General features: G+C 42.2%; 1 protein-coding gene across 1 annotated transcript in view; it reads left to right on the top strand.

The window, feature by feature from the left end:
* Positions 1-17,320, top strand: part of CHRNA7 (cholinergic receptor nicotinic alpha 7 subunit) — a 38,215-nt gene extending 20,895 nt beyond the window's left edge. The window contains exons 4-10 of the mRNA XM_015827719.1: positions 683-792; positions 9,566-9,645; positions 10,113-10,280; positions 11,776-11,970; positions 14,017-14,103; positions 14,777-14,886; positions 16,805-17,320. Coding sequence (XP_015683205.1) covers positions 683-792; positions 9,566-9,645; positions 10,113-10,280; positions 11,776-11,970; positions 14,017-14,103; positions 14,777-14,886; positions 16,805-17,320 — 1,266 coding nt within the window. The remainder of the gene's footprint in view (positions 1-682; positions 793-9,565; positions 9,646-10,112; positions 10,281-11,775; positions 11,971-14,016; positions 14,104-14,776; positions 14,887-16,804) is intronic.
* Positions 17,321-18,245: the final 925 nt, after the last annotated feature.

Raw genomic sequence — 18,245 nt, 5'->3', positions numbered from 1 at the left:
TACCTAGCTGGGTAATGAAAGAATAACCTGCAAGAAAACAAGCAAGCTCAGAGAGCATCAAGGACCCTTCATTTCAACCCTGAGCTACAAATATTCTCTTTTAGAGAGATGTTTAGCGGTCTCGCTAATGACTTCTAATTGGTTATTTCGGTCTTCTCCTTTTCAGTTTTAAGGAGCTATGAAGTCACGGCCCTAAAGGGAAATGTAATTGGGATGTAAGGTGTGCATGTGTTTCTGTAATATTCTAATTTTCTGCTGGGGATGGCATACTAGATGCTGCGTGCTGAAGTTTCTTTTACAGGTATTTATTTGTGTGCAGTTGGGTGATCTGATACCTGAGTTTCTATTTACCATCAAAATATTGTTTTGAAGGGGATCCAGGGTGGTCTTCAATGTGAAGGATATTGAATTCCATGGACTTGCATCTGCTATGAGCCATAGGGATGCCTCCGGCTCCATGACACCATCCCATAATTTGCATCCGTTGCGCATAAAACCGTGACAGGTGCAAATGACATAATTTGCTTTATATTTGCAACGATGCTGTGATCCATTTGACATCCCTTGCCCCTGCAGACATCCAGGTCCTAAGGCAGCAAGTTGGTGCTAATAGAAAAGTAAATTAGCTTCTGGCTATTGGCTCAAGTTTTCTTTTTTCTTTTTCCTTTTTTTAATTTGCAAGTATTGGACGGATTATTATCTACAATGGAACATGTCTGAGTATCCTGGAGTGAAGAATGTTCGCTTTCCTGCTGGACAGATATGGAAGCCAGATATCCTTCTATATAACAGGTAGGATTGGTTGATGCTAGAACAACTGTAGTCATTTGCTTATAAAGGAGATGGATGCTTTTGTTTTGTTTTTTTAATGTTACACCCCACAGTTGCATTTATTGATGCTATCTGTCATCTCTTCATCATCCTTTCATCGATCCATCGATCCATCGATCCATCGATCCATCCATCCATCCATCCATCCATCCATCCATCCATCCATCCATCTATCTATCTACCTACCTACCTATCATCTATCTATCTATCAGTCAGTCTATTATCTATCTATCTATCTATCTATCTATCTATCTATCTATCTATCTATCTATCTATCTATCTATCTATCTATCATCTATCTGTCTACCTATCTATCATCTATTTTTCCTACTTTCCTCTTTGGAATGGCAACAAAAATGCAGAATACAAGATTATTATAAATAAGTGTATTTCTATATTTACAAACAATACAACACAACATAATAATGTAGCCATTGAACATGGAAGATCTGCCTACAGAGGTATGTTTTTAAAGATTTCCTGAAAGAGGAGAATACGAAGACTAAATCCATTAGGACTCGTCTTATACATCTGGGGAGTGAACCACATCAACAAGACTCTTGAGAGCAGCGTATCATTTATGGTTACTTGGCTGGACAGGTTGGTAACTGTCCTTTAAGCATCAGGTTCTATGAGAGCTCTATAACATGCTATTGATCAAGTTCTAGGCAAAAGTAGAGAGGCTGGAAAAGTAGCCGCTGAAGTAGGAAGAGGATTTCATTTCAAGGACAATGGAGATTGAATGTGCATGTTGTGAGATATCTCCCAAAATGTGAGTGTCATGTGTCTGATTAACGAAACATTTAAAAGGACTTTCAGGCATATTTTCCCCTATTAGCATTTATTAAGGTTACAGAGACGTCAGTACAGCATGGTGGAAATGCTTCGGTCTGGCTTCTCTTCCATTACGCATACATTCCAAGCATTTTTCCCTGCCTCTATTTTGGGGTCATGGTTGGAAGATGTGATTTACTTCCGGTTTCTTTTTCCCGGGCTATCCTTATTCTCCTCCCTTTTCCCTGTTGCCTGGTTTAACTATAAAAATACCAGACAGTTCTGCATATTGTCAAAGCAAGAATATACAGTATTTGCAGCATTGACAGTGAGTTTGTTCTTGACTGAGTGGAGTTGGGGACATTATTCACAAAAGAGAGGAAGAAGATTGGAAGAAGTCCTAAATCTTTGCTGCCACAAGGAAGAGCAATGGGGCTGTCATCTTGCTGTTCATCTGGTTCCTATTTAGAGAACACCTCAAGAATCACCATGCATCTACTTAGGCTTCAGCAGAAATAGCTTCCAGGCTACAATATTTCCACCCAAATGAATGAGTTTTGGAGAACTTGAAATCAGTTTGGGGAGCCCAGAGAGGCTGACCCCTTTGTCCACATGATATCTGCAATGATGGAGTGGCAGAGGGTCCAAAAAATCAGACTGGAATACAGCTGGAGGGTGTTGCATGTGTGTATAAATATCTCAACCACTAAGAACGACATCATCTGTAAAATGATCAGCTGAAACTCTCAGTTTAAGAAACCAGATTTCAGAGAAAGATCGAGCCAGTTTTCTGGAGATGCCTTTAACGGCTGAGGTTATAAATAATATCTTGTAGCTGTCTGGAAAGTAGGCATTTCTTAAGCTGCATTTGTATAAATGCATACATTAACAGTGACACTGGCAAATTGCACAAAGTTGTCACTTAGCTGCACAATATTGTTGCTGCTATAATTATGCTTTCATCACCGGCTTAATTACAAAGTCGTATTTCATTATGGAGAGAGAAGAAGGGGAGACGGGAGCAGTAAATTTTTATTCAACTTGCAGTTAGGTGGAATTCAAGCATTCTCAGCTTCCTTACATCAGCAGTTGCCTGCAGAGGCTTATGGCTGAATAATAAACATGTCCCTCATTTGGAAACATGCAAATCGCACAAGCACTTCACAATGCTCCAAGCCCGACATTTCCACACCGCTGGCTCTATGATATTAGAGTAATTGTGAGTTATGAGAGAGGGTCATAGGTCCATGTAGTGCATCTTCTTCACAGGCATCGGAAGTTTGATCCCCATCACCTCGGATTTCCGGGGATCAAGTCGCAACTGAAGTCATAAAAAACATAAAACATAAAAAACAACTGCCAGTCAGAATAGATAAAACTGAGCAAGAGGAACTGGGAATTAAACCAGGACCATAGCACAGTGGTTTAGCAGACATTTTACAAGTGAAACCTCTCAGATTCATTTCACAGCATCTCCAGGTAAAGCTGAGGAAACATCTACCTGAAACCTTGTGAGGTATTCGCTTAAGGTGATGAGCTCGGTTACAAAAATTCAGATTGCTAAGATTGGGAGTTTTCTCCTTCTCCTTCTCCTTCTCCTTCACCTTCTCCTTCTCCTCCTCCTTTTTCTCTCCACCATTGTCGCTCTAGTTTCCAGTTGCAAGGTGCTGGTTGGATTGATAATTGTGGAGTGCTATGACATGTTTCAAGTCCATCTTGGCCAATAACTGAGTCATTCTCCATATGTTGGGCTTGTGTGAACCTTGGGAAGAATCCTTATGCAAGCTAAGATTTGGGGTTCAGCATAAAACCCTTTGCACTCTCTTAAAGATTCTTCCTGGGCAGTTTAGCTAGAGAAATCGCATCTTAAAATTCTCTTCTCTGGCTGTTGTGCTCACAGATTGTCCTTTCTGAGTACAGTCCCGGCTGTCTGTGTCCATTCATCCTGCTAAGCTACCCTCTCTATGCAGGGTGAGTGATATTTATGCACCAGATAGGAAAGCCTGGTTGTTGAATGCCACAGAGAGAAGGGATTAAGTCGGAGAGCGGATTTAAATGTTCCCAGGGAATTTTGTCATGTTATGCTTTGTTTTGCTGGCTTCTGCTCAGCCCTCACCGACTGACTACCTTGCTGGTCTTTAAAAACCGTAGAGCTAAATTCTTGGCTGCCTCTGCAGGTGGGTGGCCACCAAAACTTGAAGGCTCTTTGGCTGAAAGCTGAAAAAAACGCATCAATCACCCATCTTGCCAACGTTTCACAGATAAAAATAGAAATGCTTAAGATGCAAGGCTTCTATTTTCACAGGAGATCCAAAACAGACAGATATTTCTTCCCAGGTCCTTTCAGGTTTGGATTGCAAATGAGTGCTGCGCGTCGGCAGATTAAAACTCTTGTTTCTTGCCTACCTCTCATGGCGAGATGTTTGCAGATCTTCTCAGATACAAAAGGTGTGTTAAGCAGTCCATGGAGCGTTTTCTTTTTCGACCAGTTTTCAAAGGGCCTCTCTGAGAATTCTCTTTTTCTTTGCTGGTTCACATCACACCTGTCTCCAGGTTAGTTAAAGCCTGACTTCATGCAGCGTGCTAAGCTTAATTAGTTTTAGTCTTGGTTACTTTTTGGAGGAGGGAACTTTCCAGTTGAAGACCCTTGTCTGGAATCTGATCACCTTATCCTCCTCCTCCTCCTCCTCCTCCTTTTCCTCCTCCTTTTCCTCCTCCTCCTCCTCCTCTTCTTCCTCCTCCTCCTCCTCCTCCTCTTCTTCTTCCTCCTCCTCCTCTTCCTCCTCTTCTTCTTCCTCCTCCTCCTCCTCTTCCTCCTCCTCTTCTTCCTTCTCCTTTTCCTCCTCCTCCTTCCCTCCTTCTCCCCCTCTTCCTCCTTCTCCTCCTCCTCGTCCTCCTCCTCCTCTTTTTCCTCCTTCTCCTCTTTCTTCTCCTCCTCCTCCTTCCCTCCTCCTCCTCCTCCTCCTCGTCTTACTTCATAAAAGAAAAATATGAGCTTCCTCCTCCTTTCCCTCCTCCTCTTTTTCCTCCTCCTCCTCCTTCCCTCCTCCTCCTTTTAATCTTTTTCTCTCCCCTGTTGTCTCTCTGGTTGCAGGAAAAGAACAGAGAATTCTTTCAGATGCCTCATAGTCTGGGCAGATTTTTCAAGGAGACCCTTTCCTTTAGTTTTTTTTTTTTAAAGCCTTGTGAAGGACACGTCTTCCGGCTTTCTCCCAGTGAAGCAAAGTGGCCACATATCTTCATGCTACTTTGCCTCCTCTGACATTTGCGAGAGGCAGGGATCGAGAGGCTCTCTCGGTTTTTGTGAACGCTGCCATAAGCCGCGAAGAGGCTGTGGGTCTCTTTGCAGCCCATCAAAGCTGCCATGGCTGGGCCGAATGAGAGCAGCAATCTCGTGAAGGGATTTTGAAATTAGGCCAAAGATCTCTTGCTTTGGCCTGCACTGGGCTCAGCTGTTTCTTTTGCTACACAGTGGATCTCCGGCCGAAAACTGGCTATTTTAAGCTGGGCTTTTCTTGCAAGCATTTTCATCTAAAGGAGCGCCTTTTTTTGATAGGGCCAGACTGAAGGTCAAGTGCTCACAGAGGCATATCTGAAGCCTATTTCACCTCGCTGCTTCCATGGTGAGATGGAAAATGGGTGGGAATGAAATCTATGAAATAATAACACCTTTTAGGTTTGATCCAGGTAACCCACTAAGGATTGGGGAGGTTTTTTGGTAGCCTTTATAGGAACAGTTGGATTCTAGTTTCTTATTCCTGATTCCCAAAAATGTTCATCTGAGACAAACATCTCATCCACTTGAAGGCTACGTTCCTTGTGGCAGATTTAAAAGAAAATCAAACCAAGAAATTGGTTTTGAATGGCAGGAGATCAACTATTTTACAAGCCCTGGCAAAAATTCACATTGTACATGATGGTGGCTTTACAAGCAGCAATTAGGACTGCAGCTTTCCATAACTGAAAAGGAACAGTGAAGCCTGCAAGTGAGAAAAAAACACAACCTAAAATAGAACAGCAGAGGCCACCCAAAAAATGTTGGCTACAAAGCTAAATCAGTCTGAAAAAGAGTGTGAATTGGCTGCTCCACCACCCAAATCACAATGACAACAACGACAATGTCTGGGAAAGGATCCATAGACTTTGGGAATTTGTATCAGAGTCAAACAAGGGATAAAAACCATGTGTGGACGAGTGTCATGTGGCCACAGTGGGTTAACAGAATAAGAGAGTTGGAAGGGACCTTGGAGATCTTCTAGTCCAAACTCCTGCTCAAGCAGGAGACCCTATATTATTTCAGAGAAACGGTTGTCCAATCTCTCTTAAAAGCCTCCAGCAACTTCTGAAGACAACCCGTTCCACTGATTCATTGTTCTCACTGTCAGAAAATTTCTCCTTATTTCTAGGTTGGTTCTCTCCTTGATTGGTTTCCATCGATCGCTTCTTCTCCTGCCTTTAGGTGTTTTGGAGAAAAGGTTATGTAGGCTCAAAGGATTAGGCCAGAGTTTCCCAACTTTGGCCTCTTTAAGACATGTGGACGTCAACTCCCAGAATTTGTCAGCCAGCTTACAGAACCATTAGATGCCACCAAGATTATTTTTCACTATCTCGTCACTTAGTGATTTTCAGGATGACTTGGTCATCCTAGCATACGTGTCTCATTTTAAAGAACTAAAAAAGTAGCACATCTGGATCATCTTCGGAGCACCTGGAGATGTTCTCCAGGCAATGTGTGAAATAGAGTAAGCTCTTTGTTCATTTTTAGCCCTTGTGAGTGCCTTAATGTGCTTATTACCCAGTGTTGAGTAGAAGGTTCAGTTCTTTGGCCAGGGACCTACAAACTAGCCACATCCCAGCTAAGCACCAAGAAAATGCCTTGTCCCTTTTCTCAAACAGCTTTGAAGCTTGGTTAATTTCACTCCAATTTGGCACTGTCCATCGTGATGGTGCTTCTTCTGGCCCATTTGAGGATTGGCCTCACAATTAGGCGCTGGTGTGAAATAATATTGTCTTAGTTAGTTGTCTGTAGAGAAGAGACTTTCTTCTGTCAATCAACAAGGAGCCTCTTTCAGGTCTGACAACTTCATTTTGTTTACTTCAGGATCCGAGCGCGTCTTTTTCTCATGCATCTCTTCCCTGTTTAAATAATCTTGGATGAAACTTGCTCCAAAAGTGCTCTACCAGCTCCATCTGTCAAGAGGAATAATTGGTTCAGAGCTGGAGATGAGCATGTGTTATTAGCCTTGGAGGGGAAGGGTAAACACTAAAAGGCTTATGAAGACTTCCTTGTGGAAAAGAGCTCAAGACACGCTCAGAACAAGCATCGTTGTTCAACATTCATTTCAGTGCAATGTATTTTTTTTCTCCTTGTTGGAAATTTGCTTTCCTTAAGCACTGGAGTAAAGTCAGAATGTTTAGCTGTTGGTTCTGTTGGGTTTGTCCAAAGACTCTAGTTCAACCTCAATTGTTCTTCACTGATGAAGTTACCCAGTTGGGTAATGAAATGTCTGCAAACACACACATAAACAATCAAGCTCAGAGAGCACCAAGAACTCCACAATTCAGTCAGGTACAGATCTTTTCTTCAAAAGGAATATGAAGCAATCTATTCCTCCTTATTTCTCCTAATGGTCTTGCTAGGAATAAATCCTTGTTTTCCTAGGACCAACCAGATGCCTCTTTGGAACACCAGGAGGAGATTTGAGAATGGGGAGCCCATCCTCCACAAGGAAGAGGGAGTCATCCTATTCTCCAAAACACCCAAAGACAGAACAAGAAGTAATGGATGGAAACTAATCAAGGAGAGAAGCAATCTGGAATTTAAGGAGAAACTTCCTGACAGTGAGAACAATTAACCAGTGGAATGGCTTGCCTTCTGAAGTTGTGGGTGCCTCATCACTGGAGGTTTTCAAGAAGAGACTGGACAGCCACTTGTCTGAAATGATATAGGGCCTCCTGCTTGAGCAGTGGGTTGGGCTAGAAGACCTCCGAGGTGCCTTCCAACTCTGTTATTCTGTTATTCTCCAATGCTTGGCTCCTTAGCAACTGTTCTCCAAGAACAGTTCCTCTTTGCGAGCCTGGAATTTCTATTTCACACCATCAGAAGTGTGGGGGGAAGTCTCCTTCTGCTGAAGAATAAGACGATGCTCCCTTCATACCAGCTGATATGCATCTTGTGGGAGACCTGCAAAAGAGCATTGTTGGATTCTAGCTAAACATACGCTCAGGCGACTACTGTTTGGCAGGCTTCATTTTTCAACCCATTCAGTTGTCAATTTGTCTCTTAAGTGTGGCGTTGTAGGAAAGCCGAGATGTTGCATCTTCTAACCCAGGTTGTGATGGATCTCCTTTCAGAAAGCAGTGACAAGGTTCCTAATTCACTTGGAGATGGGGTGATAAACCAAATTTCCATTCTCCACGTGCTCGCACCTCTTTACTATGACGGCCTTGTGCAGCACATGGAAGAGACCGCAAGAGACCCCTGACCGAGGAGGCCATCAACATCAACCCTATGCTGTGCCTCAGCCACAGACAGGTGTCTAGTCTCTACCTGAACTCATCCTGTGAATGGGAGAAGGTATAGCAAACCTTTCGCTCTGTCCTCCATTGCCAGAGAAGAGCAAAGGAGGCAGGTAGCCAGCATATTCTCACAGAGGCCATCTTCAAAAAGATCCTAAATATAATTAAAACAATTTATTATAGACAAACGGCTATAAGTAATTGTAAATGGAGATTTTACAGAGAACTTTAACATTAAAAAGGCACAAGACAAGGGGGTCCATTATCTCCACTATTATTTATTTTAACTTTGGAAGAGCTGAATAAAAATGTCAGACAGGACCCAGAAATTAAAGGAATGGAGATAAGAGACGAAAAATACAAATTACAAGCTTTCGCGGATGATTTGGTATTTAGATTAGGAGAGACAAGCCCTAAATCATTGACAAAGATAGAAGAATTGGGAGAAGTAGCAGGATTGAAAATAAATAGAGAAAAGACTAGAGTGGTAGTCAAAAACCTTACAGATGAACAAAAGAAAAGAGGAAGGTCCTAAAATTACGGCTTTCTCACTGACAGCTTCTTTTCATACCCCAATCAGTCTTGGGCGGTCACCTGGATCCAGCTATGCATACAGGTAATCCTTGACTTTTAACCACTTGTTTAGTGACCGTTCAAAGTTACCACTGCACTGCAAAAAAGCGACTTACGCCTGTTTTCCACACTTGCAACCTTTGTGCCATTCCCCAAGGTCACGTGATCAAAATTCAGGACTCCTATTAATGACGGTCGCATAATGATGAGCCCATTTTGAAACCGCCTGAGACGCAAAGGCAACAGGGAAGGCAGATTCGTTTAACAACCGTGTTGCTCACTTAAGAACCGCAGTGATTCTTCATTGTGGCAAGAAAGATCGTAAAAGCACCTGAAGGCAGGACAAGAAGCAATGGGGGGAAACTAATCAAGGAGAGAAGCAACCTAGAACTAAGGAGAAACTTCCTGACAGAACAATTAACCAGTGGAACAACCTGCCTCCAGAAGCGGTGAATGCTCCAACACTGGAAGTTTTTAAGAAGAAACTGGACAGCCATCTGTCCAAAATGGTGTAGGGTTTCCTGCCTGAGCGGGGGGTTGGACTTGATGACCTCCAAGGTCCCTTCCAAATTTATTATTATTATTATTATTATAAAATGGGGCAAAACTCGCTTAACAACTGTCTTGCTCAGCAACAGAAATGTTGGGCCCAGCTGTGATTGTAAGCCACGGGCTGTTCCAGAAATGCAGGAGGAGAGGACCTCTCTAAGGAAACTTGTAGAAAATTGGTATCCCGTGTGGAGGGAAACAGACAAAGTTTGGAATATCAAAGCTAAGAAACTTGATCTTTTGATCAAGTTTCTTTTGTTTGTTTGTCGGGTTTAATTCTAATAAAACCATTTCTCTTTTCTTTGTTAATTTTCCCCAGTGCTGATGAACGTTTTGATGCTACTTTCCACACAAATGTTTTGGTCAACTCTTCAGGATACTGTCAGTATCTTCCTCCAGGTATGAATTATTGGCATACTGGGAAAATTAACACCTGTCTCAAGAGTCCTGGCATGCTTCCAACAATGAGATATGATTTTTGGAAGAATTAGATAAGCTCTTTAAAAAAAAAATCAGCCATCCCTGCTGTTGTTTCAATATGATAATGGGGATAGACTAGAGATAAACATACTTCCAGGTCAGAGGTCCTTCAAACCTACAGAGATGCACAGATAGCCATGGCAGGATTAACCTTTAGAAATAAATAAAATAATAGTTACAGGAAGGGGAGGGGAAACCAACTAGTACAGAAAGGAATCACTGTGATATTAATAATGTTTTATTTTGCAGGGAACACACAATAACAATATTTTTAAACAAATCAGTTGTAAATTTGGAAGGGCGGACGTTTTGCATTCTGTATTTTTCTTTTTAAAAAAGTGAATGGTTGACATATTCTTTTCTTCTTTCTTTCCACTTCAACCTAGGGATTTTCAAGAGTTCTTGCTCCATCGATGTCCGATGGTTTCCTTTTGATGTCCAGAACTGTAAATTGAAGTTTGGATCCTGGACTTACGGAGGCTGGTCTCTTGATCTCCAGATGCAACAAGCAGAAATCTCTGGATACATTTCAAATGGAGAGTGGGATTTAGTGGGTAAGCTAAATCTGGGGATCTTCTTCACAAACAGGATGTCTTTTTCCCCAGTTTAATAGTGGGTGGCTCTATTTATTTTCCCCAGTTTAATAGTGGGTGGTATAAAACCAACAGCAGGCAAAAAAGTAAAGCAAAGAACAATGAAAAAGAAAGAAAGAAAGAAAGAAAGAAAGAAAGAAAGAAAGAAAGAAAGAAAGAAAGAAAGAAAGAAAGAAAGAAAGAAAGAAAGAAAGGAAGAAAAGGGTGGGAGTAAGGAAGGAAGGAAGAAGAAAGAGGAAAGAAAAGGAAGGAAGGAAAAAAGGAAGGAAGGAGAAAAGGGAAAGAAAAAGAAGGAAGGGGAAAAGGAAAGAAAAGGAAGGAAGGAAGGAAGATGCATTCACATAGACCCCAGTTAATTCTTCATGACCATAGTCTGTGGACTCCCGGCCACCAGGATATTTGAGGGCTGACAATGACAATAGAGAAAACTATTGGGTGTGATTGCTAAAAAAACAATGTCTCACCAAGCCCTGAAGAAGACGTCTCTTTAAGACTCTTCAGGGATCTACAGCTCCATGGTGTACCAAGAGCAGGCCAAGGGAGCGATCCACCCTGGGTGCAGTCAATAAGGGGATGCATTGGTGAGGAGGTTATTCAGAGGGTTTCTAGTGGGTGTGGATTGGGTTCACTCATGGTGGCGCATGGGTCAGCTTCTTGGTGGACAGCAACACCGCAATGGTGATGAATCAAAATGGTCAATGGTGGTGTGGTCATGTCAGGCAAGATCCTGCAGCTGCTATTCATCCACCTCAGGTGTCAAGGATGCTTTGAAAAGTCCTTGAAAAAAACGACTAAATGTTGAAAATGGGCAGGGCTGGAACAAAACCTAAAAATCTCAGTAGTGTTATCCTACCAGGGGGAATCGTTATGGCAGTGAGAAAGTTCACAGATGCTGCTTTACTGCACCCTCTATGAAAAGTTGTGTTTTTATTGCCCCATTATAAAAACACGACAGCTGGGGGGGCGGGGGGCTTGCTACCACGATTTGATACTACTTAATTGTCCATATTCCTGATCGTTCATTAAAAGCAGCCCAGGTTTTGTGCGGCTGCCAATCTGAACAGGAAGTGTTTGCTAATTTCACTGGAGGCCTCTCCGATTCCTACATGAAGTTGTAAATTATTAAGCTGGAAGATTAAAAATGGGCCACTTTGTCGTCTTTCTGATGAGAGCTAATAACAAAATATGAGACTGGGGAATAGCTTTACAATCTCTGTAGCTGATTCATGAAAGACAGCTTGAGTGATATGATTGTTTTTATGAGAGTCAGATATTTTGAAGTGTTTTTATCTTCTCATTGCTCCACTCTTCTACATTTGCTGAATGTGCATTGATTCAGTTTGACTGTTGGCAGCTAAACAACGCTCTCCACCTTGTCTTTCTCCTCCTCCTCCTCCTCCTCCTCCTAGCCTGATCCAATGGCTGGTCCATCTGAATTTTTATTCTTTCCATGCAGGAGTTCCAGGCAAGAGGACAGAATCTTTCTACGACTGTTGCAAAGAGCCCTATCCAGATGTGACCTTTACAATCACAATGCGACGGAGAACACTGTATTATGGACTTAATCTTCTCATCCCATGTGTCCTGATCTCAGCACTTGCCCTTCTGGTTTTTCTGCTTCCAGCTGACTCTGGAGAGAAAATTTCACTTGGTAAAGAGATGGTTCTGGTTTTTTTTGAAGCAAGTTTTTCTCTCTGAAGGTCACCTCCAGCTTTTAACATCAGTTAGAAAGAAACTTTCAGGACATTGTAGAAGAATTGGATCAGGAGTGGGGAATGAAGAAAGTCAAACCAACAGCCGAGAAAACTGTAGCCCATATAACTTTTATAACCTTGGAGCTATACAAAATTAAGTTTCTTTTTAATGTTGGTCACCAAATCTGCTTCATTTGCTAACTGGCAAAGAAGAGGACTGAGTTTCTGCTTCTAGTTGTTAGACTTGCTACATTCAACTGTAAAAATCTAGATGAACATTTAGTTGCAGCAAAGTTTCCCTTAATTATTTGCTGTAATCCAATGTTTGTCTTGATTTTTGGAGCCAGATATGGTAATCAAGTCCCAGTCATATCATTAGCCAAAGGAATTCAGCAGTTCAAAACTGGAACAATAGAGCTAAACATTCTGATTCCCACGATGGGCAGACATGGGCGAGAGAAAATAACTTTGCCAAAGATGCGGCTGTGTTGACAGCAGAAGTGAGTTTCAGACTAGGCATTTCCAAATGGGTAGTTTCTTTGCCACCCCATGTATTACCTACTCATGAGCAAGTTCCATTTTGCTCAGTGAGGATGTCTCCCAAGTAAATTCATACTGGACTACAACTGCCTTCTTGTTAGACTTTTTCACCAATTAAGAGTGATGGACACAAAATCTTAATTTAATGCATGTTTGTAGCAATTGTTTGAAAAAAAGAGAGCATAAGGATGATTCATTTTGGCACTCCGGTTTGGCATGTGTCTCTGTCCAACAGATGAGCAATGTGGAATCAAGTGCCAAAGGCTACCATTTGTAAATCTTCATCATCATCATCATGAACTTTTTCCAAGTCCACATTGCATAGCACATGGTGGCTTCTCCCTCTCTCTTTCTCTCCATTCCCTTGTTTTCCTCAACATGAACAAGATTCAAAGGATAGCTACTAAATATTTTATATTTTGTTGCTCAGCAGGCAGCAAAGCCAGGAGGATGGGAAAATGTGTAGTAATTTGCCTGCTAAATATAAATAGGGTTGGTATTGCCAGGGGCCTACAAGGATCACCCTCTATGAGATGGGGTGGGTGGGTCTTGTTTCTCCTGAGAGCATTCTTGCAAGGGAATTAAGATTTCACCAGCCCTGTCGGTAGTTGTGTAGAGCAGACAAACAAGAAAAACTGAGTGTATAAAAAGTGGTAGAAAGAATACTGTGGTGGGTCAAAGACACCTCCAGATGGAATTATCTTCCCACAAAGTCTTTTATCATCAAGAGGTGTCACCTTCTAAAACCTAACATCCAGTACCATCAGCCTTTTCTCCTTCTCTTCTTTGAGACATTGATGAAGAACCTCAACTGTTCCAGGCTCCATCTGTATCTTCCCTTTGTCTTCTCTCGTCCAAAGTTAACACTTCCAGCCTCAATGTCTATGGAGATTCTCAGTTATCCAGATCATAGTTGTCCCAAAGATGCTTTTCCACGAGGCAACTGGGCTTTCTTGTTTTTCTTTGAAGATGTTTCGCTTCTCATCCAAGAAGCTTCTTCAGAGCTGTAGAAGCTTCTTGGACGAGAAGCTAAACATCTTCAAAGAAAAACAAGAAAGTCCAGTTGCCTCCTGAAAAATCATCTTTGGGACTTTCAGTCTCATCAATTTTCTTCTTATCCATTCTTGGTCATCCTTTTGGATATTTGCCATTTGCACCAGACATCTTTTAGATGTGTTTGAATGGCCAACAGGAACATCTGAAAGACATCAGGAGTGGGTGAGGTTGGGTTCCATCCTGTGGAGGGGTTGAGATTTTTCATGATGCAGTATGTTTCAATGTTTCTCAACCTTGGCCACTTTCAGATGTGCGGACTTCAATTCTCAGAATTGAAATTTGGAAGATGAAGCCTACACATCTGGAAGACACCAAGGCTGAGAATGTTGGTATATTTGGTCACTTTTGTTCAACCTCAGAAACTTCTGTTCTGTGCCCTGGGTCCAACCCAATCATTTCTTTTCCAGGAATCACGGTTTTGTTATCCCTCACCGTTTTTATGCTCCTGGTGGCCGAAATCATGCCAGCGACATCGGACTCTGTGCCATTAATTGGTAAGTCCCTTTCAAAGAATTAAGCTCTTTTCCATCATGCAACACAGCCTCAAAGAGAACCAATTTAAGAAGCTTGTGTCTTGTGTAGTTTAGCTTTTAGATTAAACAATTCAGAAATCTGACTTTTGGAGTGGAAATAGGGCACCTTAATCTCTTTTTTTCCATTGGTCCAGAAGTTGTGATGGGTGGATGGGGGAGTACAATGGAAGGCACAGAAACTCCTGGAGTATCTGTAATTAGGAGAAGCTACACAGAATCACATTTAGTAATATTGAGAAAAAGGGAGAATATTCACAAAATTGAAGTGTCTTTAACAAAATATTCCTACTTCTTGGAAATGACAAGGTTGGCACGCACACGCACACACAAACACACATGTGATGAAACATGAATTTGGGCAAACTCCGTGAGACAGTGGAGGACAGGAGGGCCTGGTGTGCTATGGTCCATGGGGTTGTGAAGAGTCAGCTACAACTTAGTGACAACAACAGCAAAAAGATGAAACGTATCTAATAGAGCAATCGGTTGATCTACCACAGGGATCTTCAAACTTGGCATGCTGGCTGAGGAATTCTGGGAGTTGAAGTCCACAAGTCATAAAAGGGCCAGGTTTGAAGACCCCTGATCTACCATGTCAGTCTTTAAAAGACGTATTTCTTGTTTCCTTCCATAGCTCAATATTTCGCCAGCACCATGATTATTGTCGGACTTTCAGTGGTGGTGACAGTCATTGTCCTACAATATCATCACCATGATCCCGAAGGTGGCAAAATGCCAAAGTGGGTAAGCACCTTTTTTTTCCTTTCAAAATCTTATTTTTCCTCCGTTAAGAACCATGAAGGCAGGTGAATATCCCCCCTTCCAGGAAATATGAGATTTTTCCAGGCAGAAGAGAAAGATGTATAGTAATTTCTGCTAGCTGAAGATCAACCGACCGTGGACTCGTCTCTGTTACATGCTGCCAAGTATCAGGAGCTGCCACCGTGTATGTTTTATTCATTCAAATACGTTGCTCCGCCTCTTCATCTGTGAAATTCATTCAAGCGGCCAACTCATCATCAATAAATAAAGAACACTGAAAATAAAGGAATATGTAGCTTTTCCCCCTAGCAGGCAGAAAATTCTTTGGCTGCAGAAGCTAATGTTTTTTAAACTTTCAGGAGGCACCTGAAGTACCCTGGAGAAGGGGTCCAAGATCCTTTCCTTTCTGTACAGTTTTGCACAGTTTTTGCAACTACAGCATAAAGTGGTTCTTCTCCCTCCCCACCAAACATCACCAGAAAACAGCCTTCTCTTATTGTTACCAACCTCAAAGAATTCTACATTCAGACTATCCAGATTCTGTTAACATAGTTTTGCAATAAAGGAGAATTAGTTTTGCTTGTCAAGAGTGTTGTCTGGGGTGATGTTCCACTGTGGAACGCATGGGTGAGTCTCAGTGCCCCGTAGATATATAATTACAATTTTATTGGGTAAGCATCAGAAGATGATGCGCCTCAACATCGTGCTTTCCTCTTATCTATATACAGGTAGTCCACAACTGAGCCCAGAATTTATGTTGCTAAGTCAAAAATTTGATAAGTGAGTTTTGCCCCATTTTACGACTTTTCTTGCCACATTTGTTAAGTGAATTACTGCAGTTGTTCAATTAGAGACACGGTTGTAAAGTGAGTCTGGCTTCCCCCCATTGACTTTGCTTGTCAGGAAGTCGTAAAAGGGGATCGTGTGACCCTGGGATATGATGACTGACATAAATATGAACCAGTCAAACCTCAGAATGTAAATCACATGACCCTGGGCATGCTGCCACGGTCGGGTGAAAAATGGTCCTACAATAAACCACTTTTTTCGGTGCCGTTGTAACTTGGAACGGTCACTAAACCAACTGTTGTAAGTCCTCAACTTACAACAGTTGGTTTAGTGACTGTTCAAAGTTACAACAGTATATGTGAGGAGACACTGCCTAGGAAACGTCTAGATAAGGGGAGACATAAACCTCAGCTGCATAACAGATTAAGAAAGCGACTAAGAAGGGATAAATAAATAAATAAATAAATAAATAAATAAATATCAAAAAGAAAAAAAGAAAAAAAAGAAGGGATCCATCTCACCTTATCAGCATCAACACCCAGCTTAAGGATCCAAATAAAAGTCCAGGTTCATTCCATTTTCAAAAACTTACTGTTTATTGAGTACACAGCACGCTAATGCTGAAGCAAAACTAACTCTGAGGTTCCCAGACACCAGTTCATAGAATTAACAATCATTTCTCTGGGCCAACCCCTATCCTCTCATGTAATCCATGTAAACAATTTCACTTTGTTATGGGAACAGTCTGCTTCTTCTCTACACCTGCTGCGGTGCCCTTAGAAAAGTTTCAGTCTCTCACTGCCTTCAGTGGAATCATAGAGGTTTCATTTCTCCATCTTAACCAGTTCTAAAGCAACACCTTCCCCCTCCCTTTATTCTAATGGCAAATTGAATAGCAGAGGTATGTAGCTGCCAAAGTTTCCCTCTTGACAATCAGGCTGCAAAGGAGAAGGTATGAGATTTATACTTTTAGACCTGCAAGATTCTGTTAATGTAGCCTTACAATGAAGTAGAATTAGCTCATCCGGTCGTGTTTTCTGTCTGGTCTAATTAGGAAGGCTGACAGAAAGACTCTGTCTATCAAAACCGCCTGCTTCTCTGTGTTTTCCAGACCAGAATTATCCTTCTCAACTGGTGTGCCTGGTTCCTGAGGATGAAGAGGCCTGGAGAAGGCCGAGTGCGCTCGGCTTGCCAGCACAAACGCCGCTGTAGCATTTCAAGTGTGGAGATCAATACGGTCAGCGGTCAGCAATCCAGCAATGGGAATATGTTATACATTGGCTTCAGGGGTCTGGAAGGTGTCCACTGCACCCCAACCACCGATTCCGGGGTGATCTGTGGAAGAATGGCTTGTTCTCCCACGGATGAGGAGAACCTCCTTCACAATGGGCACTCTTCTGAAATGGACTCGGATCTAGCAAAGATCCTCGAGGAGATCCGGTACATCGCCAACCGATTCAGAGACCAGGATGAGGCTCAAGCGGTTTGCAACGAGTGGAAGTTTGCCGCCTCTGTGGTGGACCGCCTCTGTTTGATGGCCTTCTCGGTCTTCACCATCATCTGCACCATCGGCATCCTGATGTCGGCGCCCAATTTTGTGGAGGCGGTTTCGAAAGATTTTGCTTGACCTGCGCTTGGGGACTGCCCCTAACCCCAAAGTTGGCCATTTCTCAAAAATCTGTTATGTAGCAATAATGTATTTCAGGGCACTTGATTCTATTGCATATGTGGATGCAAACTTTGCTTTTTTTCTTTCCTGGGGGAGGCAGGGGGAGGGTGAAGGTTCAGGCTAAAAAAAGACAGTCTCATTATTAAGAACCTCAGTGAGGTAACAAGAGCTCCTCCATCAGTACCTGGACTCACAGTTTTGGTGTCTGGAATAAACTCTTTTAATAAAGTCAACTTGCATCTCAGTTGTATTATTGATTCAGCTTCAAATATTTTTGTTTTCAAGGGATAATTTTATTATTTGTTTGATTTGATTTGGCGCCATGCAACTTCAAACTGTTCTTTAAGCAATGATGTCACTCATACTGGAAAGCTGTACAAAGAAAGAAAGGAAATCAGAGACTTCTTCTCCTTCTCCTTCTCCTCCTCCCCCCTCCCCTCTCCCTTCTCCTCCTCCTTTGTTTCCCCTTCCCCCCCCCAGAAATTTGGAGGAAGTCAGTCTAACACTTTTCCACCTCCCTGAACTAATGGTTCTTCTGCACCAATTCTCCTAATCTTCTCCAAGGTCATCTCCATAGGTTCATGGTAGAATTCCAAGTGTTGGCTTTAAACTCTGAAGACCTAAATGGCTTGACTCCCAGATTCTCTTCCAAGCAGAACCTGCCCTTCCAGTTGGCATATCCCAGTTTGAGGCCTGGAAGGGAGATCACAAGTGCTTTCCTGTGGTGGCTTCCACTCAGTGACACCCACCCCAGCATCCTTTCAAAAAATTGCTAAGACGTTGTCTCACAAGGCTTTTGACCTCTTATCGGTGCCATCATCTCCTGAAGCTTGCCATTGCTTCTTTTAATTTTTCAACATTGAAGTTGTACATGCATTTAAAA

Source organism: Protobothrops mucrosquamatus, unplaced genomic scaffold (genome assembly GCF_001527695.2).
Source record: "Protobothrops mucrosquamatus isolate PMUCROS unplaced genomic scaffold, P.Mucros_1.0 scaffold3898, whole genome shotgun sequence".
NCBI classification, from domain to species: Eukaryota; Metazoa; Chordata; class Lepidosauria; order Squamata; family Viperidae; genus Protobothrops; species Protobothrops mucrosquamatus.
Note: the sequence above shows the minus strand (reverse complement) of the source record. Positions and strands in the feature narration are given on the sequence as shown.